Below are 19,188 nucleotides of genomic sequence, written 5' to 3' on the forward strand. Positions count from 1 at the left end.
TTAGGGACTACAGCGGGGCAAAGTGTAATTATCCTAATGATTTCGAAACGTAAAGTGCAGCGTACAACAGCGGCTGTACACACATTTGTGTAGTTGCTACTCACATAAATAAGAAACAAGAGTACATCGTGGACGCTGTATAAGTCTCTTTAAAAATTAACCAAAATGTATCTCTGTTAATACGCAATTCGTCAATGTTAAATAAATCACATCGGAGTGAAAAGTAGAACAGGCCTGATTACCATAGTCGGTAAATCAAATAGAGCTTACTATTTGATTGCTAAATGTGTTATTCTGTATACGAGGTGTGTTCAAAAAGTAAGGCGACTTTGTATTTTCAAGAAAAACTATTAATTTATTTATCAATATTAATGTTGTCCCCTTCAAAGTAATACCCCTCAGATACAATACACTTATGCCAACGGTTTTTCCAATCCTCAAAGCACTTCCCATAAGCACTTTTCGGTATAGCCTTTAGCTCTTCCAGCGATGCAGTCTTTATCTTTTCAATCGTTGCAAATCTCCGTCCTTTCATAGGTCTCTTTAGTTTTGGGAACAAGAAAAAGTCACATGGGGCCAAACACGGTGAATATGGTGGCTGAGGCATTATTGTGGTGTTGTTTTTGGCCAAAAAATCTCTCACAAGCAAAGATGAGTGAGCAGGGGCATTATCGTGATCCAAAAGCCATGAATTGTTTTTCCACAATTCTGGACGTTTCATTCGTATTGCTTCTCGCACACGGCGCATAGCTTCCAGATAATACTGTTTATTGACCGTACGACCATATGGTAAGAACTCCTGATGCACCACGCCATGGTAATCGAAGAATACAGTGATCAAAACTTTGACATTTGATCGAACTTGGCGTGCTTTTTTCGGTCTTGGCTCACCTGGGCTCTTCCAATGTGACGATTGGGCTTTGGTTTCGATATCATAACCATATACCCATGATTCGTCACCAGTTATGACCCTTTTGAGTAAATCTGGGTCGTCGTTGACGTCATCCAACAGCTCTTGAGCGATGCTCATGCGACGGTTCTTTTGGTCAAAATTCAGCAATTTTGGAACAAACTTCGCTGACACACGACTCATGCCCAAAACGTTTGAAAAAATTTCATTGCACGAGCCAAGCGATATACCGACGTCTTCAGCAACTTCTCTGATAGTGATTCGACGATTTTCCAAAACAATTTTCTTCACTGCTTGAAAGTTTTCATCAGTTGTTGACGTGCTTGGGCGTCCAGAGCGAAGCTCATCATTGGCATCTTCCCGGCCATCTTAGAAGAGTTTGTACCACTTGTAAACATTTTTTTTACTCAGAACACTTTCACCGTATGCCACTGTCAACATTTCAAGTGTTTCGGAGCACTTAATTTTATTTTTTACACAAAATTTGATGCAAATCCTTTGATCCATATTTTTCGCTAGCAAAAAATCGCTGAGCACGCAAAACAACTTTTTACCTTTACGCCTCTCACAACTAAGCAAAAAGGGGATTCAATTGAAACTTGGTACAGATGTTAGGGAAGAGTGTACCAACATAACAAAACAAAAAATCGATAATCGAAAATATGTTGCCCGCGAAATTTAAAAAGGCACCTTACTTTTTGAACACACCTCGTATATTCAACGTTCACCACACAGAATAATTTTGTTGTAATATAGCGCATAACAAGAAATAGTTTTCTTTTTCTTTTTGTAATGTTATCCATAATTCCACGCCTTCTTAAACGCCGACAAACGCTTATGAATCGTTCGGCATACATTGAAATTGAAGGTAGGTGCCGTTTTACAAACTTGGTTTGCAACCAGCAATACGTTGTGTCTCTTTATCTTCATTTTTCTCCCTCTAGTTGAGGATCGAGTATTTGTCGAGGATTTCAACTATAGCGTTCTTCCTTTTAATATTACAATAAAGAAAATATAAGATTTTTAGCATCAAAATTTGGGTAAAATATTAACAAAGCTCACTTCTGATGCAAAAAAAAAATAATTAAATAATTCAACTTAATACGCAGTTTTTATTGCTTACTTCAGAGCCTTAAAAAGTTAATTTGGTATTTAGACTAACTTAGAAATACAAGCCGAGGGTACACATATTTTTTAAATCGCTTAATTTATAGATTATTTTTCTTGTATTCCGCGAAACATGAATTCATTTTCGTTTTGAAATTTTGGTTTGGATTTGTGTATATACGAGCATATAGTTGTTTCTTGTATTTAATTTGTATATTTAAATTATAAATTTTGTGTTATATATATGTATAACAGACACTTATAGAGGCACAAAAGATTAAATTTGTGCTTGTTTTTGAAAATAATTATTTACGTTTTTTTATATCTCAGGTTTGTCTTTTACGAACTAATTTCTGTCTTTTGAAGAAATTGTACTTTGCTGATTTATTTTTATTTCTGTGGGCTAAACTGTTTTTACACGGTTGGTTTTGTTGGGTACATATGTAAAAAAAAAATTTTCAATAAATGTTTTGTTACTTCTTTTTGCGCTTAAAAACTAAATATTTGGAATTAAAGCGAAGGTATTCAATTTTAAATAGGGAGTAAAGAACTTTATATGTAGTAGGAATTACTTTTATACAAGTATTAAGAGGAAGATATTCACAGTTCGGTATATTTATTTTGACGAAACAAAAATGTAATATACTACATACTTCTTGTAAATGTTAGCATCAATGGAAAGGTAACTTAAATGCCTTTTAAATGATATAATACTTTTCTCAACTCATTCAGTACTTATTAAAAAGGACCAACTTTTGTCAAAAACTACTTTTTAAACTTTTTTTATCGTCTTAAAAAGTTAGATTTTTTTATTCAAAAAGTTTTTATAAACAATAATAATAGTAACTGCAAAAAAATTTTTAACAAATCATTTTGCTTTGAGTTGATTTTTTTGTGTTTTAATACCAATTGCTTGTCTTCTTGTTGTGCTTAGCATTCACATTATTTTGTTTTGTTCTTACATTTGTGAATGCCGACGAAAATACTACAAAAGATTTTTTATAGGGATTCTGCCTGCGGCGGTTTCCTTTAAAAATTGTGTAAATTGAAAACCATACCGTTTTTGCAACTTTATACGCTGAAAAAAATTTTTTTATTTGATTAGTCACATTTGTTTGTTTTTTTAATGCTTTTAATACCCTTAAAATGTACTAATCGATTTTAAAGCCGAAAAAAAACTCCGATTAGGTTTAACCATAGAAAACAATACGAATACTTTTAAAAATTAAAACAAAAAAATGTAAAGTGGAAACCAGACGCAATGTATTTATTAAGAAAAAAGAGAAAGGAAGTTAACTTCGGCAAGTCGAAGTTAGTATATTTGTATACCCTTGCAATTATAAGAAATAAACAATGTTTGTAACACCATGTACAATTTTTAAGGATTATTGCCAAGGAGGAGCTTCAGTGATATAAAAAAAATAAAAAAATATTTCATTATTTCTCTGACCGTTTAAATAAAATTAGCTATAGCTAAGCACTATTCACTACAAGAAAGGAATTTAACTTCGGCAACCCGAAGGTGGCAGAGCCTTGCAGTTATAAGAAATAATCAACGTTAGTAACACCATATGTAATTTTTAAGGATTGTTGCTGGCCTCAGCAATATTGAGAAAAAAAAGTATTTCATTATTTCTCTGACCGTTTTTTTGACAGCTATATGTTAAACTCGTCCGATTTTTATTCAATTTATTTCAAAAGTCTCAAATTCCCAATGTTATAAGATAATAATATCAGAAAACTCAGATGCTATATTTTGTTTCATATTATTTTCCCACCAATTTTCTTTCCTATGACAGCTATATATAGTCGTCCGATTTTAATAAAATAAATTTCAGAAATTCAGATATTTTTTTCGTCGAGCAAATTTGCGGCGAATCGGCCTAATAATTCGGTATAGTACAGCCCTGTGACCGTTTTGCACTTCTCGAGGTAGTTGATGTAGATCACACCTTGCGAATTCGAAGAAGAAAAGGTGGCTATCACCTTTGCGGCCGATGGACAGTGGTCGCCTTCTTCGGAGCAGGTTCGCCGGGTGAAGTCCAATGTTTCGACTGTTCCTTGGACTCTGGTGTGTACCAGTGTTTTGTCGACGGTTACGAAACGACGCAGAAACTCCTTCGGATTGCGCATAAACAGCGTCAAACACTGTTCTGAAGTGGTCTCACGGTTGCGTTTATTGTCCGGAGTGAGCAAACGCGGCACGACTACACAAAATTTAATGCAGGATATAACCGCGGTCTTTTGACTACCCACTGTCTTAGCTATCTCGCGTATCTTCAATCGAATCGTGGATTTTTGTCACGTTATCTTCCGTGGTAACCGATGCTGTACACAGCATCCTAACGCTCTTTGATTACACTGCGCGATTTCTCTTCCAGAATCACAGACGGATATTGCTCTTTCTCCATTTTTCTAAAATCCATTTGGAAATTTGGACAGTAGCCGTCGACGAGTACTACACGATAGTAAATTTCTCTGGCGATAGTGACGCCATCGGGCGGTGAGGCTAAGTACTTATCGGAATGCCCTCTTACTTGTCCGATTTTCATAAAATGTAATTCGAAATTTAAAACCAATTAAAAAAAGTTATTTCAAAGCGTAGGACGTTATTTTATGAAAAAAAAAACACCAAAGATATAATATTTTAAAATTCTTTTCTTTTCGATCATTCCTAAGTGAGCTACTTACGTACTACTTTCAAAGAAAGAAGTTTCAGCCCGATAGCTTTAAAACTGAGAGGCTAGTTTGCGTAGAAACGGACGAACGGACAGACGGATATGGCTAAATCGACTCGTCTAGCGATGCTGATCAAGGATATATATACTTTATGTGGTCAGAAACGTCTCCTTCACAGCGTTGCTGACTTCTGACTAAAATCATTATATCCTTTGCAAGGGTATAACTAGGGGTAAGACTTAAAAAGTGATCGTAATGAACAAAGCAGAAATTATTATGTAATATGTTATATTTATTATAACAAAGAACAAATTATGTGTATATATATATATAGTTGAATACTGATGGAAAGAACATAATAATTTGTTCTTTGTTCTTTATTAATATGTTTTAGGCAATTACAACTTATTAAAATAAAACCCTTAAAAGATGTAAAAACCAAGGGGCCAAGCACTAGAAAAGTGCCTCAAACTTTTTCAAACCGCCTTTTAGTTTTGGATTTACAATTATTCTTAAAATTTGGTTTTTGCTCCAAATTAAATTTGATGCAGTCTTTTATAACCCTGTGAAAAGAAACCGCCATACTTACAAATAATTAAATAAGCGTGTTGCAGTTAAAACTTGTTGATTTACTATTTATTCATGGGTGTCATGGGGCATGTTGTACAATTGGTGCTATCTGTACGATTTCGCGGAATATCTGAGAAAGAAATAAGAAAATGAAAAGGTATGTCATAAGATTTTAAAGGTATATTTAAAAAAATATTCCTCATTCTCATAAAGACCTGACTCGACTCCTGCTATGCATTTGCTTTACCGCTGGATAGCGATCTGGAATTGGGTTCAGCTTACCATGCATGCGGTTTAGGTGTCTGCTGCCAGTATTGTCTTGCTGGTGGCTGTAGAGGTTGGCCATGGGAAAATTGTATAGCGGTGAAGGCGGAGGTGGCATGGCCAATATTTCTTGTTGCTGGAGCTGCTGATATTGGCTGCGTACGTGCATGTATGCTGTAGCCGTCGGCGGTTCGGAATGGTGAATGGTAGCTGCGGGCTGGGTCGACGGGGGTGTGCTGAGTGGTGTATCTGTGCCCTGACAGGGACTGCTTATGTTACGGGTCACCGCGTTTTTTGATATTTGCTGAAGCAAGCGGCAGTCAGCTGCAGTATAGACCGGTGGGGATAGCTCGTATTGCGAGCTGCACTTTGGATGCTGGTTCTGCAAGTGATATTGACACTGCTGATGCACGTAGCCGCTGTCACAGGACGAGATGGAACCTGTTGGGTTTGAAATTACTGTAAAGAATATTTCTTAGATTGCGGGCGAGAAATTGTGACCTTTTTTTTAGGATTCATTTCATGGCTCCATGTGCATGTATTTAAGCGAGTGCGTTTATGCAGCCCACAACCAACCAAACCCATTCCGGCCACTAAAAACTACATTTTTTCGAATGCAAGCAGGGAACAGAGTCTCAAGAGAAACTATTGATGTATAAATATTTGTCCACGAATGAACGATTTCTGAGTTTAACCATAAGTAATCTTACAATTTTTAAAAATATTTCAGCAGTTAAAAATATTTCAGCGTTCCTTTTTAGATAAGTTTAAAAATTCTGGTAATAACTACTACTAGGGGACAGGGCATTTATGATATTAAGTAAAGTTTGGATGGCATAGCTGCTTTAAATAAAAAGCCACTACCATAAATGTGGTATCATTTGAAAGCCTTTTCTTTCAGCTACAAAAATTTGATGTCGCTTGCAAACCTTTGAGAAATGTTGCAAATGTCAAAATACAGTTGTCCCAGTATTGGCGTCAAAAAAATGTATATTTCGAATAGATTATAAATATTTTATTAGTTCTGGCATTCACAGAAAATAAATATTAATAATTCGTTTGCCAATTTTGTAAATTTATGAAATTGAACAAAATTTTATGTTGAAGTTGCTTCTGAAATCACCCATAACATTAGTTAATAATGAATTTTACTAGGTATTAATTCAATGTTTGGATTGTTAGAATATTAAACGATGACTTTATTTAAAGTCACAGTAAGATTTAAGTTTTTTTACACGCGGAGTTCGAAAATTAGGTTCTAGACTAGTTTTTTGCAATAGCCTTTTAACTACCTCAGGGGGTTATAATACACTTGTATTGTGAACAAGAAAGGAAGTTAACTTCGGTTGGCCGGTTTGTATACTTTTGAAGTTATAAGAAATAATCAAGTTTAGTAACACCAGACTTCAGTGACTTCAGTGATGTTAAAAAAAATATTTCATTTCATTTTAGACCATTTTTTTACATCTACGAGGTGTGTTCAAAAAGTAAGGTGACTTTTCAAATTTCGCGGGCAACATATTTTCGATTATCGATTTTTTTGTTTTGTTATGTTGGTACACTCTTCCCTAACATCTGTACCAAGTTTCAATTGAATCCCCTTTTTTGTTTAGTTGAGAGAGGCGTAAAGGTAACAAGTTGTTTTGCGTGCTCAGCGATTTTTTGTTATCAAAAAATATGGATTAAAGGATTTGCATCAAATTTTGTGTAAAACATAAAATTAAGTGCTCCGAAATACTTGAAATGTTGACAGTGGCATACGGTGAAAGTGTTCTGAGTAAAAAAAATGTTTACAAGTGGTACAAACTCTTCCAAGATGGCCGGGAAGATGCCAATGACGATCCTCGCTCTGGACGCCCAAGCACGTCAAAAACTGATGAAAACGTTCAAGCAGTGAAGAAAATTGTTTTGGAAAATCGTCGAATCACTATCAGAGAAGTTGTTGAAGATGTCGGTATATCGCTGGTCTCGTGCCATGAAATTTTTTCAAACGTTTTGGGCATGAGTCGTGTGTCAGCGAAGTTTGTTCCAAAATTGCTGAATTTTGACCAAAAGAACCGTCGCATGAGCATCGCTCAAGAGCTGTTGGATGACGTCAACGACGACCCAGATTTACTCAAAAGGGTCATAACTGGTGACGAATCATGGGTATATGGTTATGATATCGAAACCAAAGCCCAATCGTCGCACGCCAAGTTCGATCAAATGTCAAAGTTTTGATCACTGTATTCTTCAATTACCATGGCGTGGTGCATCAGGAGTTCTTACCATATGGTCGTACGGTCAATAAACAGTATTATCTGGAAGTTATGCGCCGTTTGCGAGAAGCAATACGAAAGAAACGTCCAGAATTGTGGAAAAACAATTCATGGCTTTTGCATCACGATAATGCCCCTGCTCACTCATCCTTGCTTGTGAGAGATTTGTTGGCCAAAAACAACACCACAATAATGCCTCAGCCACCATATTCACCGGATTTGGCCCCATGTGACTTTTTTTTGTTCCCAAAACTAAAGAGACATATGAAAGGACGGAGATTTGCAACGATTGAAGACTGCATCGCTGGAAGAGCTCAAGGCTATACCGAAAAGTGCTTATGGAAAGTGCTTTGAGGATTGGAAAAACCGTTGGCATAAATGTATTGTATCTGAGGGGGATTACTTTGAAGGGGACAACATTAATATTGATAATTAAATTAATAGTTTTTCTTGAAAATACAAAGTCACCTTACTTATTGAACACACCTCGTATATGTTAGAATAGTCAGATTTTTATTAAATTAAATTCAAAACTCTTAAAAATTTTTAAAAATATTATTTTAGAAGGTTATATGTGAAAAACACGAAAGAAATATTTGTTTTTCATATTTTCCGCCTAATTTATCGTTTCTATGGCATAATTGATTGATTATCCGATTTTGATAAAATTTATTTCCAAGCGTAGGAGGTTATATGTCAAAAAGCACCAAAGCTATAATATGTTTCATTATATTTTTCCTACCAATTTTCCGATCGTTCCTATGACAGCTATATGATATAATCGTCCGATTTTAATAACCGATTTTTAATAATTATTAAAAAATTTTATTTCCGAACTTAAACTTAAATGTTAAAAAACGGCACAGATATAATTATTTCATGTTTTCCGACTAATTTTCCGATTGTTTCCATGGCAGCTATATGATATAGCTGTTCGATTTTCATTAAATTTAATTCGAAATTCAAAACCAAATTAAAACTGTTATTTCCAAGCGTAGGAGGTTATATGTTAAAAAACAGCGAAGATATAATTTTTTTAAAGTTTTTTCTCCCACAGTTCCTATGGGAGCTATAAGATAAGTTGTCCGATCCGTCTGGATCCAACTTATATTCTAACTGCAATAGAAAGAAGACTTTTGAAAGAAAGTTTTAGCCAGATAGCTTTAAGACTGAGACACTTGTTTGGGTAAAAACGGACAGACAGACATGCAGACGGACATACGGACATCTAAAATAAAAAAGAAGAACGCTACAGTCGAGTGCCTCGACTATCAGATACCCGTTACTGAGCTTGACGGAGAAAATAAAGATATATAAGCAGCAAAGGAATATTGTAAAGCCCCACCTACTGGCTATTTCGGTAAATGTTATGTGGGCTGCAGACAGTTTTAAGCATTCTAGCCGTATGAGGGTGATAGAGTGGGCGTGGCAAACATTTTTTAAGTCAATCGAAAGGATTTGATGAGACAAATACATTTTAGCAAAAAAAAATTTTCTAGCATGACAATTTTGGCCACCACAGTTTTGGCCGGTTAGTAGGCGTTAGGTATTAATGAGATAAATACATTTCAATTAACATTTTGTTTCTATCATAAAAACAGAAGGAGCTACAAATTTTCGCGGATTGTGCGCGTTATAGTGGGTCTGTCACCCCGCTGAAACAAACTTGCGCTGCGCAAGAAGCCCAGGAATCTGAATGCCAAGTCTGTATATTCTAGCTCCTACAGTTATGAAATCTCAGCGTTCATACGGACAGGCCGACGGACGAACTGACAGACATGGCTAGAATATATATACTTTATATATATACTTTCTGTCGAATCTAGTATACTCTTTTCCTCTACGAGTAACAGGTATAAAAAAATGAAAAAAAAATTCTTATGCTCACTTACTGAACGTAAGCTGTTTGTGTTTTTAATCTAGTAACGTTCAGAAACTTAACACGAGTAAAACAAAAAAGTATTTGCCCAACCACAGACTGAGCTTGAATATTTTTTTCTGTTTTTGATCTGAGCTCTGATTTATTCTTATTTAAATCTCTGACGAAATGAAACCTATTATCTCTATTATCCGTCATGAAACCCATTACAGATATCAGCTTTAGGACGTAAGTAGCCTCCTTAGCTGATAGGACGGACGGTCAGACGGACATGGATAGATCGACTCGGCTTGTGATCCTGCTATTATACAGTTCAAGCTTAGTGAAATTTCGAGCCTAACGTGACTTTTATGTAGCGAAGGTCACATTTAACAGACACCTCTTGTTCCTTATAGGGGTCGCTGCACCTCTGAGTCAACTTTGCCACGGAATGGACAAAGTCTGGTCTAAATCAACAGTTTTTCAAGATGTGTACATTTCGATCGCTCGCATTGCACTCCGCGCTCCCTCTCCAACTCTCTCCTAAGTATTCGCTCCGATCTGGCGCAACAAGTGTTGCATTTCAATCTTCTATGCCATATTATCGTACCAGCCCTTCAATGTACTGATTATGACCGATTACCAATCATCAATAATTGTATCATCAAAGTTTACAACAATTAAATTAACATTTTCTCTGATGTTCTTGGTATAAATGCATGGGGCATCGTACAAAACCAATATGCTGTGGAGTAATGTCCCATTATTCAAATGGAACCAGTTCCATTTACGGTCACTCTGCTTCAGACGCCTCAACGCCCGTTTTGGATACGCTGTGTTCACGAATCTCTCAGGCTGCCGCATGTAGACTGCATCTTGCAGGTCACTGTTGAGATACGCAGCTAAGCCGTCCATTTGGTACATAAACATTTTATTTCGTACCACGTTACCAAACAGGTCACCTTGAACAGCAAATACTCTCGATAACAAAAAGATCAACAAGTCTGCATGTGTCAATACTCCCTCTACCCATGTTCAAAGCCTCGGCACTTGGACGCTGGCAACTCCAATAGCGTTTAGTTTTTTGTATTCCTTACGTGGCCGCCATGGCCATGTACGAATAAACTATGAACATACTGGGCCTCGCTGATCTCTACCAACGCTCTCAATAAAATCGTTCTTAATATCGCTAGCCTCAGATTGTTCGTCCCTCGATTAATCTTCGTCATCCCCACCTTGGTCACATGTTCTAATTACGCAATTATTAGCGCTCTCTGACAACTCTAAGGTCGATATATTTTGCGATTTTAATCATATTGAATTTTGTATATCAGGATTGAATAGTCTATAAACTTTAGCAGTTTCTAAGAAACGTATCAAATAATATAGTTATGGGGTAACTTAAAAGTCGGCAGAAATCTTGGGTGCTTCTTGGTATAGTATAGATTCCTTTAGGGGCCGTGCCTGTTCCTGGCATCATGAGTTATGCACATTCTGCTAGTGTTAGCATTTTTTATGACAAGCGGTGGGCTTACCGGCCACGTTCAGCAAGGGTACAGCTTATAAGTTCAGTTTGATTATACCCGTTACTCGTAGAGTAAAAGGGTATACTAGATTTGTCGGAAAGTATGTAACAGGTATAAGGAAGAGTTTCTGACCCCATATATATATTCTTGATCAGGATCACTAGCCGAGTCGATCTAGCCATGTCCGTCTGTCCGTATGAACGCTGAGATCTCACAAACTATAAAAGCTAGAACCGTAGAACTTGGCATGCAGATTCTTGGAGTTCCTGCGAAGCACAAGTTTGTTTCAGCGGCCCCGCCCACTCTAACGCCCACAATCCGCGAAAAGCTGTAGCGCCTACAGTTTTTATGATAGAAACAAAATTTTAACTGAAATGTATTTGTCTTATCAAGTCTATCGACTTTCCAAAAAAAGGTGCCACGCCCTTACAACGCCCACACATAGCCAAAACGCTTATATCTTCTTCCGCCCAGATAACATCTATTGAAAAAGCCGGTGGGTGGCGCCTTAAAATATCGCTTTGCTGCTGATATAAAAGCAGTATTGGTATTGTATTGGTCTCGTCGACACCTATCGTTTGAGCCAATAACCTTTTGCCACGCCCACAATACTCTACACTCTACAGCGTTCTTCCTTGTTTTATGATCTATTTTTCGGTACTATGCTCCTGACTAATAGGGATTATTAAATTCCTCGAAATTTTTTAAGTCGGAACCAGCCGGATCGGACAACTAAATGTTTAAAATGTTAAATGTTTAAATGTTTTAAAATTACATCTTTTTATACCCTTGCAGAGGGTATAATGATTTCAGTCAGAAGTTGCAACGCAGTGAAGGAGACGTTTCTGACCCCATAAAGTATATATATTCTTGATCAGCGTCACTAGACGAGTCGGTCTGTCCGTCCGTTTCTTCGCAATCTAGTCTCTCAGTTTTAAAGCTATCGGGCTGAAACTTTCCCAAAAGTCTTCTTTCTATTGCAGGTAGTATATAAGTCGGATCCAGCCGGATCGGACAACTATATCTCATAGCTCCCATAGGAACTATCGGGGAAAAAATTTTAAAAAATTGTATCTTCAGTGTTTTTTAGCATATAACCTTCTAAGCTTGGGAATAACATTTTTAATTAGCTCTGAATTTCGAATTACATTTTATCGAAATCGGACGACTATATCATACAGATGTCATAGGAAAGATCGGAAAATTGGTGGGAAAATAAAACAAATTAGAGCATCGGAGTTTCTTGGCATATTATCTTATAATATTGGGAATATCATATGTTATACTTTTAAGACTTTCGAATTATTTTAATAAAAATCGGACGCCTCTAACATATAGCTGTCAAAAAAAATGTCAGAGAAATAATAAAATAGTTTTTTTTTAATATCACTGAAGCTAGTAACAATCCTTAAAATTTAAAATGGTGTTACTTATGTTGATTATAGTATTTCATATAAACTTCGGCTTGTTGAAATAGACTTTTTTTCTTGTTTTTTCCCAGATAGGTTAAGTATAGTTCAATACCACCGCTATAATGTGGAAACGTAAGCAGTGAACATAATGATGTCAGAAAATTACAACGTAGTGAAGGAGACTATTCCAACCCCATAAAGTGTAGCGTACTTTTGGTCGCATCGATGTAGCCATATGCGACTGTCCGTCTGCATATATCTTGAAAACAGGAAAAAACTAGAAAGTTGGGACTTGGAATGCAGAGTTTTGAGCTTCTAGCTTCTGCTTGTTTCAGCCGAGAGCCACGCCCTATCTAACGCCTCAGAAAAAAAACCCATAACTCTACAGGCGGGAGATTTGTTTCGATTATCAATGTCCATAATTCAGTTTCAACTATTCATTCAAAAGATAATGTCTGCATTCTTGGGAACAGAAGCTTACATACTTGTATATCTCCCTAGTCGATAGCATTGAGTACAGGGTTGGTCAAAAGTTTTTCACAAAATATAAGTTAAATATTTTCGTAACTTTAACTTGCCTTGTTTAAGTTTTGGCACAATGGAAAGGTAATTTAGAGGTAATAAACTTAACCCGTTAAGTAATTATTTAAAATTACGAATGTGTTAAAAAATTTTTTTAATTGTTTTCCTTGTCTTGAAAACTTTAATTTTTTTAAGCAAAAAGAGGGTATTATGATTTAAGTCAGAAGTGAGCAACACAGGGAAGGAGACGTTTCCGAGCCCATAAACTTTTAAAAATAAAATAAGATTGTACAATTTAAAAAAGGTTTGAAATCTGTTTTATAAATACGATATTAAATGGCTATAGTATTTATTCTTATTTTGCCTTTACTAACTCAAACTAACACAATTTTGAAAAAAAGTCAACATTTTACAAAAAATTTTCAAGGATTGGAGTCTGCGCTGCTAACGCTTCGACAATTACAAAGAAGCAGAGGTATGCAGCAATAGCATTGTGTAGGAGTCAACACAACTACTGAATGCACTTCTCCAGAAGTGACATCCATGTTTTTGTAATATTTATTTCTGGAAGATCGTTAACATTAAGTTATCTTCTGAGAAGTTTTGCCAAATGTCTTACTTTTCCCGACGAGTTACTTCCAGGACAAGTTTGGAATTTCGGAGACGATCGTTATATGTAACTTTTAGGATTCATTAAATATGGACATTGATGGTGTGTGCAATTGGTTGACGCGTGTGAGGGTAGAGAGTAAAGCACAAATATATCACAAAAAAGAAAGCGAATGTAGACAATTTTACCCTCGATAAGGCATTTACAAGGGCGTAGCAAAACCAATAAGTATGGCGAATAAGGCATCATCCGTACACGAACAAACATCATGTCACACAGACATCATACATGGGCGTATTTCTCCAATGCAATTAGTTTTTATACGCACTCATTAAAGCTGCACATTCATTTTTCCAGCTGTCATTTTTTGGTTACATATGTAATTGTAGGAAATTCTTTCACTAACACAACTTTAATATGGAAAATCCATTGAGCTCGTCCAGTTTTGGCTGCTTTGTCGATAATTTTTCTGGTGCTATTGTATGATCTTTCGGATCGCGGAAGATATTCTAATTTAGATAGAAAAGAAAACTAACAGTCCAGCGCGTCTTACAGTCTCTTACAGACTAAAAAGACTATCGAATTCTCAGATTGTTAAATATTTTTGAAGTATCGGTATACTTAGTATTTAGAGTTTGAAAATTAAACCTTGGCAATAATTAAACCCACCTATCCAGAGATCTCAAAATTAATCGGCACTGTGTTACCGTTAGGCAAATATATAGGCCTAGTACTCTGATCGGTTAAAAGTTTCACTAGTCGAAAATAGTAATGGTGGTGCACTTCAGTGCAATTTCAGAACTCAGGGCATTTATGATATTAAGTAAAGTTTGGATGGCATAGCTGCTTTAAATAAAAAGCCACTACCATAAATGTGGTATCATTTGAAAGCCTTTTCTTTCAGCTACAAAAATTTGATGTCGCTTGCAAACCTTTGAGAAATGTTGCAAATGTCAAAATACAGTTGTCCCAGTATTGGCTTCAAAAAAATGTATATTTCGAATAGATTATAAATATTTTATTAGTTCTGGCATTCACAGAAAATAAATATTAATAATTCGTTTGCCAATTTTGTAAATTTATGAAATTGAACAAAATTTTATGTTGAAGTTGCTTCTGAAATCACCCATAACATTAGTTAATAATGAATTTTACTAGGTATTAATTCAATGTTTGGATTGTTAGAATTTTAAACGATGACTTTATTTAAAGTCACAGTAAGATTTAAGTTTTTTTATACGCGGAGTTCGAAAATTAGGTTCTAGACTAGTTTTTTGCAATAGCCTTTTAACTACCTCAATACACTTGTATTGTGAACAAGAAAGGAAGTTAACTTCGGTTGGCCGGTTTTTATACTTTTGAAGTTATAAGAAATAATCAAGTTTAGTAACACCAGACTTCAGTGACTTCAGTGATGTTAAAAAAAATATTTCATTTCATTTTAGACCATTTTTTTACATCTACGAGGTGTGTTCAAAAAGTAAGGTGACTTTTCAAATTTCGCGGGCAACATATTTTCGATTATCGATTTTTTTGTTTTGTTATGTTGGTACACTCTTCCCTAACATCTGTACCAAGTTTCAATTGAATCCCCTTTTTTGTTTAGTTGAGAGAGGCGTAAAGGTAACAAGTTGTTTTGCGTGCTCAGCGATTTTTTGTTATCAAAAAATATGGATTAAAGGATTTGCATCAAATTTTGTGTAAAACATAAAATTAAGTGCTCCGAAATACTTGAAACGTTGACAGTGGCATACGGTGAAAGTGTTCTGAGTAAAAAAAATGTTTACAAGTGGTACAAACTCTTCCAAGATGGCCGGGAAGATGCCAATGACGAGCCTCGCTCTGGACGCCCAAGCACGTCAAAAACTGATGAAAACGTTCAAGCAGTGTAGAAAATTGTTTTGGAAAATCGTCGAATCACTATCAGAGAAGTTGCTGAAGATGTCGGTATATCGCTGGTCTCGTGCCATGAAATTTTTTCAAACGTTTTGGGCATGAGTCGTGTGTCAGCGAAGTTTGTTCCAAAATTGCTGAATTTTGACCAAAAGAACCGTCGCATGAGCATCGCTCAAGAGCTGTTGGATGACGTCAACGACGACCCAGATTTACTCAAAAGGGTCATAACTGGTGACGAATCATGGGTATATGGTTATGATATCGAAACCAAAGCTCAATCGTCACAATGGAAGAGCCCAGGTGAGCCAAGACCGAAAAAAGCACGCCAAGTTCGATCAAATGTCAAAGTTTTGATCACTGTATTCTTCAATTTATGCGCCGTTTGCGAGAAGCAATACGAAAGAAACGTCCAGAATTGTGGAAAAACAATTCATGGCTTTTGCATCACGATAATGCCCCTGCTCACTCATCCTTGCTTGTGAGAGATTTGTTGGCCAAAAACAACACCACAATAATGCCTCAGCCACCATATTCACCGGATTTGGCCCCATGTGACTTTTTTTTGTTCCCAAAACTAAAGAGACGTATGAAAGGACGGAGATTTGCAACGATTGAAGAGATAAAGACTGCATCGCTGGAAGAGCTCAAGGCTATACCGAAAAGTGCTTATGGAAAGTGCTTTGAGGATTGGAAAAACCGTTGGCATAAATGTATTGTATCTGAGGGGGATTACTTTGAAGGGGACAACATTAATATTGATAAATAAATTAATAGTTTTTCTTGAAAATACAAAGTCACCTTACTTATTGAACACACCTCGTATATGTTAGAATAGTCAGATTTTTATTAAATTAAATTCAAAACTCTTAAAAATTTTTAAAAATATTATTTTAGAAGGTTATATGTGAAAAACACGAAAGAAATATTTGTTTTTCATATTTTCCGCCTAATTTATCGTTTCTATGGCATAATTGATTGATTATCCGATTTTGATAAAATTTATTTCCAAGCGTAGGAGGTTATATGTCAAAAAGCACCAAAGCTATAATATGTTTTATTATATTTTTCCTACCAATTTTCCGATCGTTCCTATGACAGCTATATGATATAATCGTCCGATTTTAATAACCGATTTTTAATAATTATTAAAAAATTTTATTTCCGAACTTAAACTTAAATGTTAAAAAACGGCACAGATATAATTATTTCATGTTTTCCGATTTTCCGATTGTTTCCATGGCAGCTATATGATATAGCTGTTCATTAAATTTAATTCGAAATTCAAAACCAAATTAAAACGAGGTTATATGTTAAAAAACAGCGAAGATATAATTTTTTTAAAGTTTTTTCTCCCACAGTTCCTATGGGAGCTATAAGATAAGTTGTCCGATCCGTCTGGATCCAACTTATATTCTAACTGCAATAGAAAGAAGACTTTTGAAAGAAAGTTTTAGCCAGATAGCTATAAGACTGAGACACTTGTTTGGGTAAAAACGGACAGACAGACATGCAGACGGACATACGGACATCTAAAATAAAAAAGAAGAACGCTACAGTCGAGTGCCTCGACTATCAGATACCCGTTACTGAGCTTGACGGAGAAAATAAAGATATATAAGCAGCAAAGGAATATTGTAAAGCCCCACCTACCGGCTATTTCGGTAAATGTTATGTGGGCTGCAGACAGTTTTAAGCATTCTAGCCGTATGAGGGTGATAGAGTGGGCGTGGCAAACATTTTTTAAGTCAATCGAAAGGATTTGATGAGACAAATACATTTTAGCAAAAAAAAATTTTCTAGCATGACAACTTTGGCCACCACAGTTTTGGCCGGTTAGTAGGCGTTAGGTATTAATGAGATAAATACATTTCAATTAAAATTTTGTTTCTATCATAAAAACAGAAGGAGCTACAAATTTTCGCGGATTGTGCGCGTTATAGTGGGTCTGTCACCCCGCTGAAACAAACTTGCGCTGCGCAAGAAGCCCAGGAATCTGAATGCCAAGTCTGTATATTCTAGCTCCTACAGTTATGAAATCTCAGCGTTCATACGGACAGGCCGACGGACGAACTGACAGACATGGCTAGAATATATATACTTTATATATATACTTTCTGTCGAATCTAGTATACTCTTTTCCTCTACGAGTAACAGGTATAAAAAAATGAAAAAAAAATTCTTATGCCCACTTACTGAACGTAAGCTGTTTGTGTTTTTAATCTAGTAACGTTCAGAAACTTAACACGAGTAAAACAAAAAAGTATTTGCCCAACCACAGACTGAGCTTGAATATTTTTTTCTGTTTTTGATCTGAGCTCTGATTTATTCTTATTTAAATCTCTGACGAAATGAAACCTATTATCTCTATTATCCGTCATGAAACCCATTACAGATATCAGCTTTAGGACGTAAGTAGCCTCCTTAGCTGATAGGACGGACGGTCAGACGGACATGGATAGATCGACTCGGCTTGTGATCCTGCTATTATACAGTTCAAGCTTAGTGAAGTCAAGCTTCGAGCCTAACGTGACTTTTATGTAGCGAAGGTCACATTTAACAGACACCTCTTGTTCCTTATAGGGGTCGCTGCACCTCTGAGTCAACTTTGCCACGGAATGGACAAAGTCTGGTCTAAATCAACAGTTTTTCAAGATGTGTACATTTCGATCGCTCGCATTGCACTCCGCGCTCCCTCTCCAACTCTCTCCTAAGTATTCGCTCCGATCTGGCGCAACAAGTGTTGCATTTCAATCTTCTATGCCATATTATCGTACCAGCCCTTCAATGTACTGATTATGACCGATTACCAATCATCAATAATTGTATCATCAAAGTTTACAACAATTAAATTAACATTTTCTCTGATGTTCTTGGTATAAATGCATGGGGCATCGTACAAAACCAATATGCTGTGGAGTAATGTCCCATTATTCAAATGGAACCAGTTCCATTTACGGTCACTCTGCTTCAGACGCCTCAACGCCCGTTTTGGATACGCTGTGTTCACGAATCTCTCAGGCTGCCGCATGTAGACTGCATCTTGCAGGTCACTGTTGAGATACGCAGCTAAGCCGTCCATTTGGTACATAAACATTTTATTTCGTACCACGTTACCAAACAGGTCACCTTGAACAGCAAATACTCTCGATAACAAAAAGATCAACAAGTCTGCATGTGTCAATACTCCCTCTACCCATGTTCAAAGCCTCGGCACTTGGACGCTGGCAACTCCAATAGCGTTTAGTTTGTTGTATTCCTTACGTGGCCGCCATGGCCATGTACGAATAAACTATGACCATACTGGGCCTCGCTGATCTCTACCAACGCTCTCAATAAAATCGTTCTTAATATCGCTAGCCTCAGATTGTTCGTCCCTCGATTAATCTTCGTCATCCCCACCTTGGTCACATGTTCTAATTACGCAATTATTAGCGCTCTCTGACAACTCTAAGGTCGATATATTTTGCGATTTTTATCATATTGAATTTTGTATATCAGGATTGAATAGTCTATAAACTTTAGCAGTTTCTAAGAAACGTATCAAATAATATAGTTATGGGGTAACTTAAAAGTCGG

At 36.2% G+C, this 19,188-nt stretch overlaps 1 protein-coding gene across 8 annotated transcripts in view; it reads right to left on the reverse strand.

Annotated features, from left to right (window-relative positions):
* Positions 1-5,310: 5,310 nt before the first annotated feature.
* LOC108035596 (rap guanine nucleotide exchange factor 2) overlaps positions 5,311-19,188 on the reverse strand; it is a 62,484-nt gene continuing 48,606 nt past the window's right edge. For 6 of the 8 annotated variants that reach the window (XM_050889820.1, XM_044091196.2, XM_044091192.2 and 3 more), the window contains 2 exons: positions 5,549-5,989; positions 5,311-5,396 (listed from right to left, as the gene is read on the reverse strand). In XM_050889820.1, the coding sequence (XP_050745777.1) occupies positions 5,329-5,396; positions 5,549-5,989 (509 nt within the window). In that variant the 3' untranslated portion in view covers positions 5,311-5,328. The remainder of the gene's footprint in view (positions 5,397-5,548; positions 5,990-19,188) is intronic. The other 2 variants (XM_044091195.2, XM_044091197.2) reach the window with 2 other exon arrangements.

The sequence above is a fragment of the Drosophila biarmipes genome, unplaced genomic scaffold, assembly GCF_025231255.1.
Source record: "Drosophila biarmipes strain raj3 unplaced genomic scaffold, RU_DBia_V1.1 ptg000008l, whole genome shotgun sequence".
Lineage (NCBI taxonomy): Eukaryota > Metazoa > Arthropoda > Insecta > Diptera > Drosophilidae > Drosophila > Drosophila biarmipes.